The sequence below is a fragment of the Sparus aurata genome, chromosome 15 (assembly GCF_900880675.1).
Source record: "Sparus aurata chromosome 15, fSpaAur1.1, whole genome shotgun sequence".
Lineage (NCBI taxonomy): Eukaryota > Metazoa > Chordata > Actinopteri > Spariformes > Sparidae > Sparus > Sparus aurata.
Window position 1 is genome coordinate 17,085,357 of NC_044201.1, and position 19,703 is coordinate 17,105,059.

At 39.7% G+C, this 19,703-nt stretch overlaps 1 protein-coding gene across 2 annotated transcripts in view; it reads right to left on the reverse strand.

Annotated features, from left to right (window-relative positions):
* inpp5a (inositol polyphosphate-5-phosphatase A) overlaps positions 1–19,703 on the reverse strand; it is a 161,943-nt gene that overhangs the window by 83,190 nt on the left and 59,050 nt on the right. For both annotated transcript variants that reach the window (XM_030441809.1, XM_030441810.1), the window contains exons 3-4: positions 13,870–13,970; positions 13,432–13,519 (exon numbers count right to left, since the gene is read on the reverse strand). In XM_030441809.1, coding sequence (XP_030297669.1) covers positions 13,432–13,519; positions 13,870–13,970 — 189 coding nt within the window. The remainder of the gene's footprint in view (positions 1–13,431; positions 13,520–13,869; positions 13,971–19,703) is intronic.

The following is a 19,703-nucleotide window of genomic DNA, read 5'->3' on the forward strand; positions in this document are numbered from 1 at the left end:
CGATTATTTTTGTCTCCCTCCTCACTCGCTTTTGAAAGGCTATTTAGAGTCATTGTTAGAGTGAAAAAAATGGGGCCCAACGTTAACCTTGTCCCCATGTCTGTGTGTGCTGTCTCATGTGAAGTGAGGTGATGTGTAAGTGAAAAGGAAATGAAATGATCACATTGTTGGTTGTTATTATGACAGGCTCACAACCCATAGCCGACGACCCCGCAACTCCTCTTAGACCAGATTCACCAATTACACCGAATCACACCGGTTAGGGGCTGCACGAGGGCCAGACGACTGCACTTCCTAACTGCAGCTGTTGCTTCGCAGAGACAGGCCCTAACATCTGTTTCCTAATTTTCCTAAATGCGTTTGAACACAGACACCTATTCCTTGATGTTTGGCTCATATTTATTTTTTTATATACACTATGGGATTTTAATATATTTGTGCTGTTATGGATGCTTATAGGGTTCGTAACTAAGAATAAAGTATATTAATACAAAACAGCATTATGATAAAGTACTGTAGTGATGCAGAGATGGCGGGACTTCAGAGAGTGGCGGCTGCATCAGGGCCAAAGTAGGTTTCGTTTAAAAAAAAAAAAAATCTCTTTTTATTGAGATAGATTACCATGTCACAAGGTCAATGAGTTAAAAAGTTTGTTTGCTACAGACCCCAACAAATGTCACATCATCATGATGTTTATCGTATTTTATTTTACTTACCAATTGTGAATCATACTGCAATCACTATATCTGTCAAAAATAATCCCTGTTACCATACCATATTGTGGTAAAAAAAATAGAATAAATAAATAAATACAATACATATCATACAATTGAACAAACTGAATATTGGTGGCGAATAATCCATTTCGAAGCCTTGAGGCAGTCTAATCAAACAGCTAACGCAATTTTCCTCCGCAGAAAATGCCTATATCTCACAATTAGCGGCTAACAAGTCACGTGGTGACAAACACGAGGAAGTGCAGTGATTAAGAGGAAGTCATTAGCACAGTGGTGTAGATCAGTCATGGTTATGTCCATCACTGCTCGGCTCATTCAGCAAAAAGGCCGACAGCTGTCACAAGACAGAATAATTGTGTGTTGTCACTGATGTTTAACCACCTCAGTGACAGTTAGAGGAAATGGCCTGAAGGTGTAGTCATTATTCTGCAGCTCTGCAGCAAATGTCCCACAGTGGTGTGACTGCTTGTTCACATGAATGATAAGAATGTCTGATTGTTTAGAATTGTTAATATGCACCATCTTGCTGCGACATGATCAGCTTTTAAGATGTGGGTGTTGGTTTTAGACACCTTTAATCCAAAAGCAAACAGTGAAAGTTTCAAGTTAATTTTCCCTAAATGAAGTTGACACTATGCGTTACATTGTGAGCTGTTAAAACTCTGAAATCTGACTTTATTACAAAGTCTGCAGCAGCACAGCACGGACCCTGAGCACTGTCCTCAGTGGTGCAGCCCCATGAATTATTAAATACATGCCAATAGTGAACAGATAGAAAGCATCCCCACTGAAAAACAAGAGCAACCTGTGGGTATTTAATTAGCAGGGTGGGTGCTCCTCTGCATGCCTGATCATGCGGGGTAACGGACACCCGGGGGCCAGAGAAAAGCTTGGCATCGTATTGGTTTGCATCCAAGCTGTCCGATCCATCATGCTGTCTGTTGACTGGTGTTTGCAGAGACAGCCCTTATTAATTATCAGCTCATTTGGAGGGGAGGGGGTGTCAAGGGTGGAGTGTGGGCAGTAGGTGGTAGGTCCTCTTTGATCAATGGGAGCAATCGTTCCAAGAGAACTCTACTGAGGGTGATTAAGGTCAATTTGGCCTGGCACACTGTCTCTTCCAGGAGAGGATGAGTGGAGATGTGGGAGGTGAATGTGTTATCTGTAGCTAGCTGGTTTACATCAATTTTGTCCTGGCAAGCGTTGGTAATAGAATCAGTGATTAGCTTTAAGCATGGAGGGTTAAATACCATAAAAACCCTTCTATACAGTGCAACAGCCACTTCTACCCTGAACAGATTACTGCTTCTAGTTTAAATGTTACATAGACTGAATATTTAGATCTTTCAGCCTTAAAGACCTAAAATTTCTAATAAATAAGAAGCCTGTAAACCGTGTAGGCATAGAGAGACCAATGCCTATTAGAATAATGCTGGTCCCCTCCATTATAACTATACTGAGCTGAGTGTTCAACAGATTAAACTGTGGTTGTACTGGGCAGCTTTACAGAGTCATGCTCACCAAATCTATTTAATTTATTTATTCATGAAGGTTTTTTTTGCTTTTTTTTTAAGTATCTGGATGTTCTATTTTTGTAAATTCACATGGCATGATTGTATGACAAATCATCTTCCTTTTGTTGTATCTTTACTCTCATCATAACAAATGGAACTTTAAAGAGACACCAAAAAGAGCTATTTAAAGCAACATTATGTAGAAACTTGCATTTGGTGTGGTATGGCGCCCCCCACAGTTTCTGAACACCACTGTTGTAAATACAAATCCAAGGTCTGTCAAATGTAATGTAGGTGCTAACTAGAAAAACAAAACTCATGACACCTCAACAATACCATGTGATAAAAACTTGTATGTTGAAGTAAATGTTGAATGTATGTAACGCTGCGATCCATCCCTCTCACTGACGTTACATAGAGCAGAAACAAGCGATGGGGTGCAGAGTGGCTGAGACAGAGACATCATTCACTCTATTACAAGACACTATACAACAAACATGATTTTGCAGCTGTTATTTTAAGGAGGAAAAAAAATTTGCACAATGTTGGTTTAAGCAATTTGTTCTGGTATATCTGGATACAAAACTCACTGGCCCATTATTACATTAAGTGTTCACTTGGTGTACTCAGTCCTTTCCCAAACATGATATCTGAGTGATGAGAAACAAAATCCACATTTGTGCAAAAAAGCATTCTTGTTCCGCCAAAGCTAATATGAGATTTCAGCTATCTAAAATAAAACAAATAAAGATGTTATCTTCCAAGTAAGTCTTTTGTTGGTACAAAATTCCATCTTTATCTTGTCTACTAAGTTGTAATGGAGGGACTGAAACAAAAAAGGGGAAGTTTCATCCAAAAAAAAAGAAAAAAAAATACATTCTGATTGCTGAAGCCTTCAACAATCCTCTTCTGTACCTCAACAGTCATATCAGCAGCACTAGACTGAAACAATATATAAAATATTGATATTGTATTAATAAGAAATATGATGTTGTGTTAATCATAAACATATGATAATATGTTACAGTGTGTTTAGTTTATATACAAAACGTTAGATTCTTTTATAAAATATGATGCATTGTTATAGGTTTACTCAACAAAAAGTAGTTAATTTAGCTCCACACTGAAGAGGAAACACAACATTTAAATAATGCTTGTTAAAAGTTTTGGAAAGCATATTCCAACTCAGAAAATGGATGTTTACATATTAATAAAGGAATAATACAAAGTCAGAGAGGAATAAGGTTCCCTGAATGCTCTTTGAAGCAAGTAAAGTTGTAACTTAGAGAGGTTCTTTAAATATAAACACAGTAAAGTAAAACGTGATGAAATGGTTTTGTCCTCTCAGTACAGTTTGTCCATTACATTTTGAATGCAGATTCTTCTCTATCTTAAAAAGAAATGTATTTTCAATAACTGTGTAGAGCACCTTTAATGCATCATAATTAATAATGCTAAGAAGACTCTGAAAGAAGCCCTTCTACATACTGGGTACTTTCTCCATTCATACATGTGTGTACATGATGCATATTGTGCTGGTTTTTGGGAGAGTAAAGTGGCTGGGGTGGGGAGGTTGGGAGTCTTTTTTCTCCTTGGAGAGCGGGACTGTGAGAGCTGTGAGGGCTCTCAATAGACAGAGGATTATGGAAATCAAAGCTGAGAGATTAGCTAATGGGAATATAATGGCCACTGACTGCCTGGGTCAGCTGGGTCATGCAAATGAAGCAGCTATAGAGGAAGAATCGATAGGTATGGAAGTGCTGGCCCTATATCAGCGATGATACACAGACATACATGTGTATGCACACACATACACTCACACACTGAGTGAGGGCCTGAAGCCAGCAGACAGGAGTGAGCTTTCAGCGGGAGGACCCGGCTCAAGTGGGGAACCGGAGATATCGCCAACTCCGGCCCCGGCTCCCTCTCACTGATGTCAACAAGCAGCATGTGATTCTCCCCGTCGCCTGGCTCTCGTCCCCACTGACACAGCACCGAGATGCAGATGCGGGTCCAGCCCCGCTCTCCACGCTCCATCAAATATCTATTCATCCCGCCTTGGCCCCAAAACAGAACAAACGTCCTTGTGGACAATCAATAGTGCTGCGAGCAGGACGGCCAAGTATTACGACAGCATTTAGATACACTAAGTAGTTTATTTTCCTACAGACTCGGAACAATCTGACATCCGCCATTTAGGATGTGTGGAAATTAACCTTCTCCGGATGTATGAGGTAAAGTGGGTGTCGTAAAACGCAATTGACTGGGACACATGACGGCTTTCATCATCAAACTAAATGGAACATCCACTCCCTTATATATCAGAATACCAATTTTGAGCGTGTCAGAAAAAATTTCAATTTCAGGTGGGAGCGGCGAGACTCCGGCTCCCCGCGCCTGGCCTCTCCCCTCTCATTTTCATTCCTGCCTGCTCGGCGTGGCCATTCATCAGGACCCGGGCAGAGGACACCTCCCGCCTGCTCACAAATGCATGGAGCAGGCAATAAAATTAACCTTGTGGCAATTGTTTTCCCACCCATTTGATGGCCCCGTGTCAGCTCATCTGTTACAGCAGCGAAGGAATAAAAAAGTCAAGCTTGGATGTGCAAAAAATTATGACTCAGGGTGGAGATGGGGGGGGGGGGGGCATACCTGACTGTAGCCGAGCTAATGCCAGATTATGGAGTCAAAACCCGATCAATCAGTGTTAGGGAGTAGCGGAAAAGATGGCCGCTTGTTGTGTCTGGAAACAATAAAGAGCATCAAGAGCCAGGGAGGTGGTTATGATGAAGACGACTGAGCAACAACATGGTGTGAGATTTTTTTTTTTTTTTACAGTTCAGCCACCATGCCTGACCCGGGCGGGGAGGGACAAGACGGAGGAGGGAGGGGAGGTGGAGGAGGGAGGAGGATAAAAATCCTTCAGAGGGTGTTTATTTGCTCTCAACACCTCCTAAGCGATCAATATTTTTAATTTGGGTCCGAGTTATTATTTTTCACATCACCGCGCCGGGGAGCAGAGTAAAGTGGCTCATATTTTAGCACTAAAAAGATCGATATGACAGGCTCACCTTCACTCTGCCCCCTCGGTGGCTGGGGGCCGCACATCATAATGGACGGTGGCGAGGTACACCCGGCCCGCCTCATGCTGGAATCACATCATTATCTGTGGCTGGAGACCCCCCCAACACCACCACCCACCCATCCACAAACACACACACACACACGCACACACACACACACACACACACACACACCTCCACCTCCAACACAACTGATTTACTCCCCCTTCGGCTAGATCCCGACCAAACACACAAACACTTTATCAGAGCGTTGTTTATGAGGAGATGCTCGGTGTGTGTGTGTGTGTGTGTGTGTGTGTGTGTGTGTGTGTGTGTGTGTGTGTGTGAGAGAGAGCAGCCACAGTGATGATCCGGGAGGCCAAAAGGCTCAGCTCCCTCAGATTTGACTCCTTGTAATAAATGCATCAAATCCTCCACCTCTTTACACAATCTATTAATTATATCTACATTTTCAGTCAAAATATTTTCACGCAGGGAATGCCCACTCTCTTTGCATCATAACTCACGTCTGATGGCAGATTCATTGATTGTCGCTCAACCCCGTGTCCTGAGTGTGTGCCTCCGCGTGCCTGCATCAGTGTTTATTCAGCTTTGTCACCATATATATGTGTGTGTATGCACTTATGTCTGCCCCGAGAGTATGAGTGATGACCGTGGAGAGTTATGGCCCGGCCATATTACCGTGCTGACATCTACTCCATTCAAGTGGCCTCAGTCGGTGGCGTACTTCTCACCATATTGAAATAAGAGCTCGCTCGGATTTAGTTAGCAATATTTTAACCTGCTTATGTGCCTGCTGCGGTCTTTTTAAACACAGGGCTGGAGGAGGAGGAGGAGGAGGTAAAGGTGGGTGCTGCTCCTGCTAGTTAACCTCTGTGTGTAAAACCAACAGACTGTACACAGAGACCTTTCCTCTATGACCCCACTTTCTCTTGGAAAGTATAATCTCTATATGCAACCTGGTTTTGTTTCATCATAAAAAGGTAGAACAGGCGGGTGATATAGGACGCAGTTAGAAAAAAAAGGGGGGGCGATAAATGCGAGTGACATGCATTTCTGGGTAATACCGTAAACACACTCACGCTGAGGCCCTGTCAGCACGGAGGGACACTAAGTGTTCATAAATTCCTGGCCGAGCAGAGCGCTACTGATGATTGCATTACAGCGTGCTGCCTGGAGGAGAGTTAAGGACTCACCTCTGGAGCACAGAGAAGCTGAGCTGCTGGCAGCTACTGACAGGGCTGCTCTACTGACCACACATCAGATGGCAGAATGGGCAGGAGAGGCAAAAATCAAGCATCTTCTTGATGTCGTTGAAAGCCTTCAACTTACAATATGAGTCATAGGCCGTACCTTGCTCATAGACACATCAACATGTTGTTGTGGGGTCAAACCAGCAACTTCTCTTTTTAAGCTTCTTAATACTCATCCACCTCCCTAAAGACTCGGATTTGTCATCAGCATTCGCTTTCTACACTGTTCTGTCCAAGTGAACCTGCCTGTTTGCTCATGTCTGCCACGACTGGCACACAAGAGCTTTCACTAAACCTAAATTATAAGACATTTCTGTTCAGTTAGCATCCAGCCACCTTCTCTGTATCTTAATCATTACTGTTTCATGTAATTTGCTGTGATTTCTGTGTCTAGTCACATTTGGCCTGTCACAAAAAAGAGGCCGCTATTTATCCAATGCCCGAAAATACATATTAACCTGTAAAAAAAAAATATCATACAGGAATTTAGTGAAATAAACTAATCTTTTAGCAGTAACCTAATTTATTTATTTCAAGGTAAAACTTAAATTTGTATTTTTTTATTTTCAGACCACTTCTGAACTTATAAACATGAGCTCTTCTAACTTCACATGTCTTGAGACTTGAATTCGATAAAAAACACTGTAAAGAGTTCGATCAACTCATCTAAAGAAACATCATCAGCATATTTGGAAACCTTTAACAGTTAATTAAAAGAAAACATATATGATGTTTGTTGTGTGTCCATGACACATTTTAAAATAAATCATGTTTTTTTTTGTTTTCACAGATATTAAAAAATTGCTTTTGAAGGCTTGAATTGAGTCTCTTCCCCCTTACACTAACATATCGTCTTTGTACCGATGCTAATACAAAGCAGCCGCGGCTTTTCCTTTTCCTTCCTTTCCTTCCTGAGACCTCACTCTTCAAGCTGAGAAAATGTCAAACTAAACCTAATTTGCTCATCAGCATGATTTAACAGTCAACAGTTTGATTTAACTTAAAATCTTTAGGTTATTGTACATTAGTTCTGTTAACTTAACATTTGTTTTTTACTGAAAACGAACTTCAAAGAAAACTTTGAACTAATCATTGAGTCTGAATTAAGTCAACTCACATACAGCAGCTGCTGAACTTACATTTTTAGCTTGTGAAGGCCCAAAATATTTATAGTGACCATCTTCTCATAGCAAAAATACAAATAAAAACACCAGTTCAAACAAAAACAGCGTGCGTCTGTATTCTTCCAGAAAACATCTTCTTCAAGGGAACATTTCAAATAAGTTGTACTCAAATAGCAGAAGAATCAAAAGACAGTCCAGACAAAGAGCTTTTCTCTCATCTCCTTCACTTTCTCCAATGGACCAAATGTTTCATATGGCCAATTCAGTCTTCATGATTCATCCATTTCTACTAAACCATGTTGTTTTTATCTTACTAAAAATTGTGTGGATCTCTTTTTGGTGTGGGCTCTTTTGCTATTCTCCCCTTCCCCTCTTTTTTTCCCCTTTATTTTATTCCCGCACGTCTTGTTTTATATTTACAGCATTTTAAATGCAATTTGTATGAATCTGGATTCCATACAAATTCAAATTTTGACCTCAGACTTCTGCGTCATCCTGTCCCTTTTCCAGTCATCTGATCTTATCAGAGGAGCTTATTTACTGTAAATGTGTTTGGTAAAGTCCTAATTTACTTCCGATAAGACAAAGCCTGGGCAGTTTTATGGTCGCTTTGATGAAGTGCAAGTTATTTCACATTGTATTAAGACGGAAGACTTATGTCTGACTACAATGAATCGAAATCTACCAACAGCTTGCTTTAAACTTCTTTGAATGTATTTCAGATCCAAACACAAAATGGTCAGGATAAAGCACTAACATACAATAACACTGTCCCTCAGGGTGAAAGCATTTGAACGTACAAACACACGTGTGCATACACACACAACCAGGAGGTAAACTCAGACAGCGGTGTCCTGTCAAGCAGTGGAGCCTGATTTATCCTCTGTCGCTGCTCTCATTCCTGTCCTGCAGACCACAGACATGAGGGATGCCTTTAATTTCCCATTAAAATGCCCTGGAACAACTGAGGGCTGAGGAGGCACTGTGTGCTGCTCAGTGTCACTGTCTGTATGTGGAGAGCTTGATTAGACTGTGTGACAGTGGTAGGTGTGTGTGTTTGTGCGTGCACAGGTCTGCAGGCGATTCCGTTAAGCCGTACGGACAGCAGATTAGAAGTGTGTGTGTGTTAGTGTGTCAGGAAGCGGTAACATTAGCGCACATCATTGCAGATGACATGGGCTGCAGCTCAAGGGCCAGGCCCACGATAAATATTAATGGCCAAGAACAAGTGGATTGGGAGTTGAGTTATCAGGGCGGGCCTTCCTAATTGACATTTTACCTGCTGTATACCTTAACAGGGCTGTAAAACACCAGGCCCAGGCTCAGCCGTAGGGGGGACGTGTCAGTCAAGCTCTGGCCCATCACTGCCACCTTCCTCTGGGAGGAGAGGAAGAGCTCCGGCTCATTGTTCAGATTCAGCATCAAGGTGTTACATGTAGCATTTTAACATCAAGGAATTATTACAGTTTTATCTAGGGAAGTTTAGATACAGTAAACAAATAAAGCTGCGGCTTCCTACTGACTCCACACTGCAGTTTAAATTATGTATCAGCAGGTGGAATTTGCGAGGAAATCTCTCTTACTTATTTACAAAGAAATAGTTGTTTTTGCTTAAATACACAACAGTTCATTTTAACTCTGCCCATCGGACTCAATGGATTCTTAACTTGCTCTAGAAATTCAACACTTTCAAAATCTTCAAGGGGTTTTGGTTTAGCAAATTATATATATTTGAAATAATACACTGGGAAAAAAAACAAGTCAAAAATAAGTCTTAAAAATTTATAAATACAAGCTGATTTTGCTTCTAATATAAGTAAGAAATCTGCAAATGGTTCTTAAGAGTTCTTAAAATAAGTTATGATGTCTGAAAACAAGTCCCTACATCTCACTTAAATGTTGCTTGTTAGATGATGGTGTCTTATATCAACGTAAATTTGATATTTTGACTAGAAATACGGCAAATAAACAAAATATTAGTTCACTTGTTTAGTAGATTACGTTTTCCTAAAAATTGTGGCAGAGTTGGGGATTCCACCAATGATAGTTTTCATTATACACAAACTGTATATACCTGAATATTATCTTGATTAATGTTTGTCCTGTTGTCATTATTATTGTCATAAGTAGTTTTATTGTTGTGAATTAATATATATATATATTTGTAGTTTATTTGTTTTGTTCCCTTGTGCTTTTTTAAATATTGTCATATCAAGATGTATAATTTTTTATTTGTGTGGACCACAAGAATTATAGCTGCTACCTTTATAGTGGCAAAAAAGGATCTAAATAAACACCATGGTCTATGCATCTGCTGATTGTGCATGACTGTATGTTGCAGCACCAAATAAATAAATCAAATTAAACAGGATGTCAGAAAATAGTTTTGAAAGCAGCTATCAAAAAGTCACAAACTGAGCCCAAATTGAACCCAGATTGAAATAATCAGATTGCTTCTTTTGTACCATCAGAACTCCAAAATCCAAAGAGGCTCAATTCACTCTTAGGCCTGAAACTAAAGATTATTTCCATTGTTAATTAATCAGATTATTGTCTTGATTGATTGATTGATTGTAAGTTTAGGATGGCATTCAAACATGACATCCTAAAATGTCTTGTTTTGTCCACAACACAAAGATATTCAGTTTACTAAGGAGTAAAGACACCAGAAAACATTTGTATAAAGAAGCTGGAATGAGAGAATTCTGACTTTATTCATTTTTACTTTACTTTAAAAAATCCTTAAATTTATAAATCAATTACTTGAATATTGTGTCATTAATCTAGTGGTTGACAACAAAATGATTAATGGTTGCTGCTCTATTTATTATCATAGAGGACTGGTAAAACAGCAAAAATTAACATCTGAGAAGCTAAAACAAGTCAGTTCTGTGCCCTTGTGCTTAAGAAAATAGTTGTAGTTTCTAAATGATTTTTTACAGCACTAAACACAGTTGTAATTGGGGGTTTCATTTATCAATCACATTCCTCTCCTCCACTGACACAGACACGCAGTTCAAACACGCTCTCACACTGGGCAGGCATGTAAACAATCTCCTTGGCCTTTACCATACTCTCGCCACATTACTACACTCCCACTCGTCCAAAACATTCACTCGTCTACTTCCAAAGAAACTGCGCGCACATAACTGCATACAAAAACACAACAAAACACACAGTCATACAAGGGAGGAGCTCTGGACCCAGAAAAGTGTTTTCACTTACATTATCTGAAAATTGACAGGCGGGGGCAGACAACAAACAATTATCCCCGGAGCACGGGGGGGAAAAAAATCGAAGATTGTGAAAACAAATACGGGTGATGTCATCAAAGCTAAATGGCAAGCCCTGTGTGAGAAAGACTGGAGAGTCTATTCATATTTACTGTTGCCAGGATTTCAATATCAACATCATAGAAACCACATCAGATGTTTCCCTTTCCACTGACTGACTCACAAAGAGACGCACAAACTGCCAGCTCTATTTGATGAAAATAATAATACAACAAAAAGGTTAATCTATAGACAAACACCATTAAATAAACAGCTCCTAATGCCGGGATATTAGCGGTGCTTATATGAAATGGCAGATAATTATATTTTTCTAAAGGCCAATGTTTGTAATATTTTTTTGAAAAGAGCAAATGTGACTCAGTGGGTGCTGTGATTTATGAGCGTTTGTGGAGGTGCAGCGTAGCGTGGTGATAAAGCCGAAAACATGGAGGAGAACTGAGGCGCATACAACTCAGTGATCACAGACTAACTGGGAACAAAGTCCATTTTTGGACTGATTTGAATAGATTATTATATCGTGTTTTTTCCACTTAATCTCCTTGGATAGCAGGGATGACCATGTGACATACATGTAGTCTGTCAATAAAGCATCAGATATAAAACTGCACTTAAAACCATATTTCCTTATAAAGAGGATACTGACACAACAGGGCTATAGTCCTCTGCTACTGCTGTGAGGTTTGAGTATCTGGCTCCACCAAGAGGCCAAACACTAAACATCTGTTCAGCTGTGGCGCAAATACTTGAATGAAGAGGGTCATTCTCCAAAATTAAAGCATCTATCCATATTGGGCAAATGAAACTCATACATGTTATCATTCATTTGTTATTTATCGGGGCTGATGGTGTATGGAAATGTATCTTTCAGAGGACCGTGAAAAACATCATATCCCACTATTGGTCTAGATACTTAAAAACAACTTTAAAAAAAAGAAAAACTGGATGAATTCAAAAATACGCATTGGCTTTAATTTGTATTATTTAAGTAAACGTGTTTGTAACTGATGTGACATAAACTGTTAAAAAAAGCACTTTTGTTGACTATAAGAAACTATAAAGCAATGCTAAGAAATCCATGGTTTGCTAATAAATCCTGAAAACAAAAAAGATAGGCAGTCCTTAAGAAATTCAGCATGTTACACATTAAACTGAGCTCAAACAACAGAATTATTTCCAAGCATCTACTGCCACCAGGTGGCCAACTGCTGTAACTGCACAGTGAGGAAAAAGTTGAAACCAGCATATCTTTGTATAAAGCTTGGATTTCCATCACACGTACACAAATACTTTTACTCCAAGCAATGCCTCTCTAAAGACAATATAATGTCCTTTCAGTTATATATATATATATATATATATATATATATATATATACACATATATACACACATATACACATATATCTATATACATACATATATACACACATATATATACATACATACATATATACATACATATATACATATTCATATACATACATATATACATATTATATACATATACACACACACACACACACACACACATTTCAATAAAAATATCGATAATACAATGCCAGCGTATCTATAATCCTATGGCCAGAGGAAGCGATTAAATATATTGCTGCATCAATGTTTTGTCCCACCCCTGGCGCATGGTGGTTGACAGTTATCATCTTATCCTCTATCAACATTAAATTACTCTTGCAATTTCAACAACAAGCCAAAATTACACCACAATGTACTCTTTTAAGAGCTCTGAGCACAAAACGACACGTTCACTGGCTGACATGTTTTCTAGTTAGCATCACAATCCAGCAAGAATGGCCTCCATCAAGACAGAAAGCACAATTTAGCATAACAATGTAAGAATTCACGAAACCGGTACAGTTGCTTCTACTAATATATCTTGTATAACTGCTGCCACTGTCGGTAGTATTGCATTTACAGCTACTACTGTTAATGACACTGCTACTGTAGAACTAACATCATTGTTTAGTCTGAAATGTGCAGTCAAAAATGTTCAGGCTAAAATGAGGAAAGATTGCTAAAAGTTTTTCAAGTTTTACATTTTTCATTTGTGTAAAAGATTTTTTTCTTTTCAGGGTTTTGCATCTGTTTGAAAGCAGACTTTCAGTTTGACAACAACACCGTGTGCAACTAGACTGATGCAACAAGTCTGACATCTTCAGTTTATCTATAAAAACAAGACTTTTTGTGCAAAAAATGTCTGTCTTTATCAAGTCATTCTAAGTTTATTTCATGTGTTTCGGCTAATCATGCATGAAACTGAACTGCCACATTAATACATTTAATAGAATCATATCACTATTGAGCCTGTGGTTCGTCCCTATTTCAGGTAAGATTACAACCACTTAGAAAGTACACTCAAACTGTTGGAATTCAGACAGAATGTGAACCCATAGGCATAAAAAACATCGCTTACCGTGAAATGCTCCTGGGATTTGTAGTTCTCATCGAGGTAGACGCGGGCTCTGCTGTACTCCTTCATGGCATCACTGGACAACAGCTCTCTGATGGACACAACACACAAGGATATGCATCAGGAAATTTGAATAAAGTGTAAAAGCATCAAGGTTTTCAAGTTGAACCAAATTCAGAATATCTTAGTATGTATTGAAATAAGTTTATATCAATTCCAAATCCAAGATTTACATTACAAGGCCTCCATTTTAAAAAAACAAACAACATATTTACTTGTCCTGACGTACAGCTGTGATGCGACCAGTGGGGGGAGTAGTACCTTCAGTTTAAAACAGTTATCCTGCATGCTCCGTATTTCCTTATCATAGAAACTGCTCAGCTATTTCAATTTAATCAAAAGAATTAGGAAAGTGACCACTATCATTAGCACTATACTTACTTGACAAAACAATCCACATGTGACATGGACGCCTCATAGTTCTTTCCACCGACCTCTTGACAGTGCACTGCCAAGAAGTGAGGCTTATGTGTCTGTACTGTCTGTAAGGAGAGAGAAAAGACACAGGTCAGAAAGGAGGGAAAGTGACAAACAGTTCTGTGACACTTCATGTTTCAGTGCAACTTCATCTATAACAGCTGTAGCAATACTACAATGATCCCATTTGTTCATAATAAACAAACCTTATGTTGAATTATTCAGTTGAGCACAAAACCTATGTGAGCCTGGCGCCTGGTCCTCTACATTTCTTCCTAAATCAACTCTGTGACTTGCTACTATATTTACACAAGACAAAGTGCTGTGCTAATGTAGGCAGAGGCCACTTAGTGAGCTTGTTCCACAAGCAAAACGTCGCCTTCTCTTGTGCCTGCAGCACAGTATGTATGTACAGGGTGTGTGACAGATGCTCACTTGTCATCACTCGTGCTGACACGTCATTCACTGTACCAATAACAACTCCAATGCTGCATGACTATGTCAAGAATGCTTATTACAATGTTGGCAACACTACAATGAAGACAGGCTGTTAAAAGAAACACTCAAAGTTTGTGTTAAAATGTATATAAACTTGCATGCATGTTGTGTAATTAGTACAAATTATGAATGGGGAAAAATTGATTCATAGATGCATCGCAGTTCTCTCTTGAAAGATCATGTCTCGATGTAGAAAGTCATTAAATGGAAATCTAAAAGCACAATTCTCAATTATATCATTACCTGTAACAATTAAAGCTGGGACTTAACACTAATCTCCCAAATCGATACCACCATGATACTTAGGTGCCGATTTTATTTGTCTTGATTTTTAAAGGTCCGGTGTGTAAGTTTTAACGCAATCCCACATTGTCATAGACTGAAACCAACTGAACACCCCTTGTCTCATCCTCCCCTATCTACAGTGGCCACTAAAAAAATATGAAAGGCCCACTTTTTCCCAGCATTTGGTTTGTCTCTTCTGGGCTACTGTAGAAACACGGCATAAAAATGAATATTGATTGTGTATGTATTTATTTGTACCTTTTATTTCTGTCAATATCATATTGGCCCCCACAACTCCTTAACACTGGGCCTTTTAGTATTGGGATTCAATATTGAATTGATTGCAGTTTGTTTTTTGGGGGGTTTTTTAACACTAGACCACAGGAAAAAACGTGTACAGTTACACATGTTGTTTAAAACTCAGCATGTGGAGTTGAATTGAAATCATCAGTAAAGATAGCCTTGCGCTCTCAATTCTGAATTTAGTTAGCACAATAACGGCAATTTCCATTATGCGCTATCATTGAGGTGAGGGACTAAGCGTTAGCTATATAAAATTGTTTCAGGAATCAAAGAATCAATTCAGAATCACAAATAATAGTATAATAGATTACTTCAATCAATTTTGAATTCATAACATAAACATGTGCACTGTGTTGATGTTTTAAGCTAGCCTTCCTCTTGAGTTTTGGGGAAGATGACAGAGGATGAGCGTAGATAACTGAAGTCAATTCATCTGGATCATTACAAATTCATCATGTTTTAAAGGTAGCAAGAAGGTGGGGCGCCATTTCCCCCCCTCTGTCACCTGTTTCCTGTCATATCCTTCAGCTGCTCTGTCAATAAAAAGTAGTGAGAAGTCACCCAAAGTGTGACACAAAAGCGTGATGTGTAAGAACTGGGCACATGTTACTCCAAAGTGGCAGCATATTAGGAGAGCTGCTGCCAACTGTAGCTGCCATTAGTTAATTTTTGAATGTTGTAAACCAAAATTCTTAGATATAGCACCTTAAAAAAGATCATATACATAAATCAACCATTTTCATGTTTCACATCGATAATCATTTCATAATTGCATCATAACCCTCTACATCAGCATAGACTTGTGAGGCTCCTAGAGATTACCACCAATGAGTATGTGTTGGTGGTTCAAAGTAAAAAGACTTGCTCCCTGCTAGTTCTTCCATCCAGAGTCACGTGACCTCATGTTGCTTCCCTTTAACATTCCCTCTTACACATAGTGAGGTGTTTGTGAGCAGCCTGTCAGAAGTGTTCAGAATGGCTGACCTCTAATGGAGAATCAATACCACAGAGTGATTTAGAGCACTCACAAGCACTCACAGGGTCAGGCGTGTGGATGGCAGGCAGAGCACATGCATCAACGTCACTGGGTGTTGTAGGGGGGACAGAGGAGCACCGAACGGAGCGCCGCTACTTCACCAGCACCCCACCTCAGCATTACATTATGCTCACTGCTGGCCCAATCAAATAAAAGTAATGTATGGCAATAACACTATGGATTTTCCATCAACCTATGGCTTGTCACTTAGCCCGATGACCCAAAGCGGAGTCCTACGGCGGCTCAAACTTGGAAAGATTAGTGGACCCATCAACTCACGATGGAAAAGGTCACACTCTCAAGGAGCTTGCAACTAATGTCAGGCGTGCGGGACATGTATGTGTGTGTGCACACACTAACATGCACATGCTCATATTAATCGACTGCATTCTATTTGTCTTTCCAGGCTGTAAATTCAGCTCGAAGTTGGCAAACAGACAGTATGTAGGTGGTAATTTCATTACCAGGATCACTAGTGCCGTCTGACAAAAACCAAACAGTATCAAAGAGTGGCCTTACTTTACTTTGGCAAAGAGCAAACCTGTAACCACTATCCAATTACATCAACCGCTGTTAACAAGAAATTCTGTTGACATTTGAGCTAAAATGTTGACATGCCAAATACTGTATCTATAAAAGAGGGTTTTATGATGGGCAACAACAGTAGTGGCCTCTCTAAACAGCCCTCAGACAGGGACAGCTGCTGTGTCAGTGATGAGAAAAGCCTGTGCGGCCGTGACTGACATGACTAACAGAGTGCTGCCATATGGGACCATTTCTCAACCTCAAAAGGATGACAGACTCTGATCTGTTTGATATGGAAGTGTGTTCTCTCTCTCTCTCTCTCTGTCTCTCTCTCTCTCTCTCTCTCTCTCTGTCTCTCTCTCTCTTTCTCTCTGTCTCTCTCTCTGTCTCTCTCCCTCTCGACAACATTTGGATTCCAAGGAAGTTCCCGTTTCTCATTTACTTATTTGTCAAACTGTGTATGTAAGTATCCTGGGGGAGTAGGAGGCCTGTTTGAGTATTTACTGCTCTTTTACAGTCATTTTTCTTCCAAACTTATAATTCTTTCCAGGTATTACTGCATATGTGAAAAAAATCAGTAGCTCTGTGGCTCCAGAGGAAGCTCCATGTAATCTGATAAATTGTCTCCTGAGACGTCACTCAGTGGCTGTTGCTTTGCGGTTAATGCAGGCGCCACGCTTAGAAAAAGAAGAATGTGTGGGTTGTCTGTGTCTATAACGATTTCGATTACTTTTTGTCCATAATGAGTTAATCAATGTTATAGGAGTGCGATGTTGGACCAGTGGAATGCTTCTCAAAACCTTGAGCCTATATTAACCACAATGCACCTGAAGTCATTATCAGAATACCTGCAGCCCCTGCTGGGGTAAAAAGGGCTTCATACTACTTTTCCACCTAAGACCTGCAAACACACTTTAATGTTTAAAATCAGAGTTACCCTTTTAAAGGTTGAGACTACCCCAAGCGTTGGTATTTGATAAAATGGGAACGATACACAACTATCCTAACACTATCATAGTAAATCACTTAAGTTGTTACCAAAAACATTTAATGTATCTTACGTATCAGCATTCGCTCGGGTATCCATTTATTATGATGATTGTGTTTGAATGTCTGTCATGTTGTGTGATGTGATCACCCTAAAAAAAGTAAAAATACTCAAAGCTTCATTTGAAAAGTCAGTAGAGCTTTGAATGTAAAAGAGCAACATTCAGCAAGACACTATTGTTCATGGAGACACGTTTTGAAAGACACATAATCCCATAATCCTGTTGCTCAAAGCTGAAAGGCTACACTTCTGAAGAAAATGCACGTTGCTGTTAATATAGTGCAGTTGAAACATTTAAACAGTACTTGCTGAGGTTACCTGTATTTATACACAGTTTATAAACAGTGAAAGTTGTTGAGCTGAATTGTCATTTCAACACATGCTGACGTGTAAGTAATAAAAATAGTCGAATTTCCTTTTGAAGTGGAAGAGATGAAGAGAGTTGAGTGTTCTGACTTTAAAGGTCATACTGATAACATTTTTTATGAGAAGTCCAAAATGATTGTTTCGCATATCTTTGTGTAAAAATTCTTACAGTTGGTAACCCAATAAAAATCAATGCTGGGAGGTATGCGAATAAATAACAATGTCTCTAAGACACTTGATTTGATTGATTTGTAAAGTGAATGATCATCTAGCACGGTTTCCCCCAGGTGGCCCGCCAGGCTTATATTTCCCACCACCAGGCTAAGCATCGTTTATTTATTTAAATGGCGACATCTTATGGTCAACACGTGAACACATGGCGGGTCAGAGGTCAGGTGTCTTTCATCACCTAACGCCTCACAAACCACTGCCACTGTCACTACACGCTAACTACGCTACTTGTGATTGAACATAACTGGATGTCACAAAGAAAAAAACAAAAATCTTCCTAAGTCGGACGAACAAAGGCGGAGACGTTGAGACTCATTTTGATTAAATCCGCTGGTTCATCTGTTGACCAGGTGTGCAGTGGCGCGACGTTGGCTTAGTCATGGGTCGATGAGGCAGCTAGCATGGATGTTAGCTCGTCCTCCCCGGCAGTGGTAGAGCAGCCTTCTCCGTGCCACGATGGGAAACATAGAACCAGCGGATTTAATCAAAATGAGTTTGTACAGCGGGTGGCTGTACCTGACCAATTATGTTTTATGTTGTTTGTTTTGCAATACGTGAAAATATTAACAATAATAAGTGCGCTAATTTCACAGTGGTTTAGTGGTTCTTCTTCTTCTTCAGGGTTTTACAGCAGCCGGCATCCAAAAGTTGCGTTGCTGCCATCTATGGGACTAGCACCTTACTGCACTATATCCTGCTATATAGACAAGTGTCTTTTAAGAATTTGAAAAAACAGCGTTTTCCCCTCCTGCTTGACCCTACTTCTAAAAATACTTTTCAGAGTTACTTCTTCCAAGCCAATTTCCTGCAATTCTCTAAGTAGATCTTGTCTTTGGCGGTCATAGTTTCTACAATAAATCAAAGCATGTTGCACTGTCTCAGGTTCCTGACATGAAGACAAGCCATAGAGCTTTTATTGAAGAAGGTTCTTGCACTACTTATAGGCAAGATGTACTAAACGCTCATGTTGGGTCCACCATCACACCAGCATCAATATGGCAGCAGTTAGAAGCAAATGTAAACAATGCCACATTGTTTCAAATGTCAATATATGTCACTGATTATAATGAAATATCTATTATGAAATATCCAATTTAGCTTGCACTGTTTTCATGTTATAGGCTTGTCAATCGCTGCAGCATTCGAGCCAGTGATTAATATGGAGCCATTGGTGGTTTTGAATGCCTTTACTGGCTCCTAAAGCACGTAATTGCCCACCAATTAACTTTTAACTCTGATTTAATGCAAGGCAGTATGGAACCACTCTAAACTCTACTACGTCATGAATCTGTTACCTATAGGACACCGCCATCAGTCAGTTGCTGGCCTGTGTCAGGCCCCTGTCGCAAAAAAACCACGCTTCGCCACCGGTGTTCCGCCCTTCCAACCTACCACTGGGTTTAGCAAGTTTTCTGGGGGAAACCCTGTCTAGACATGTATTCAAGTTACGCACTGTATAAGTAAATGCTCCTGCATATATAGAACTCATACAAACAGAAGTTTCTG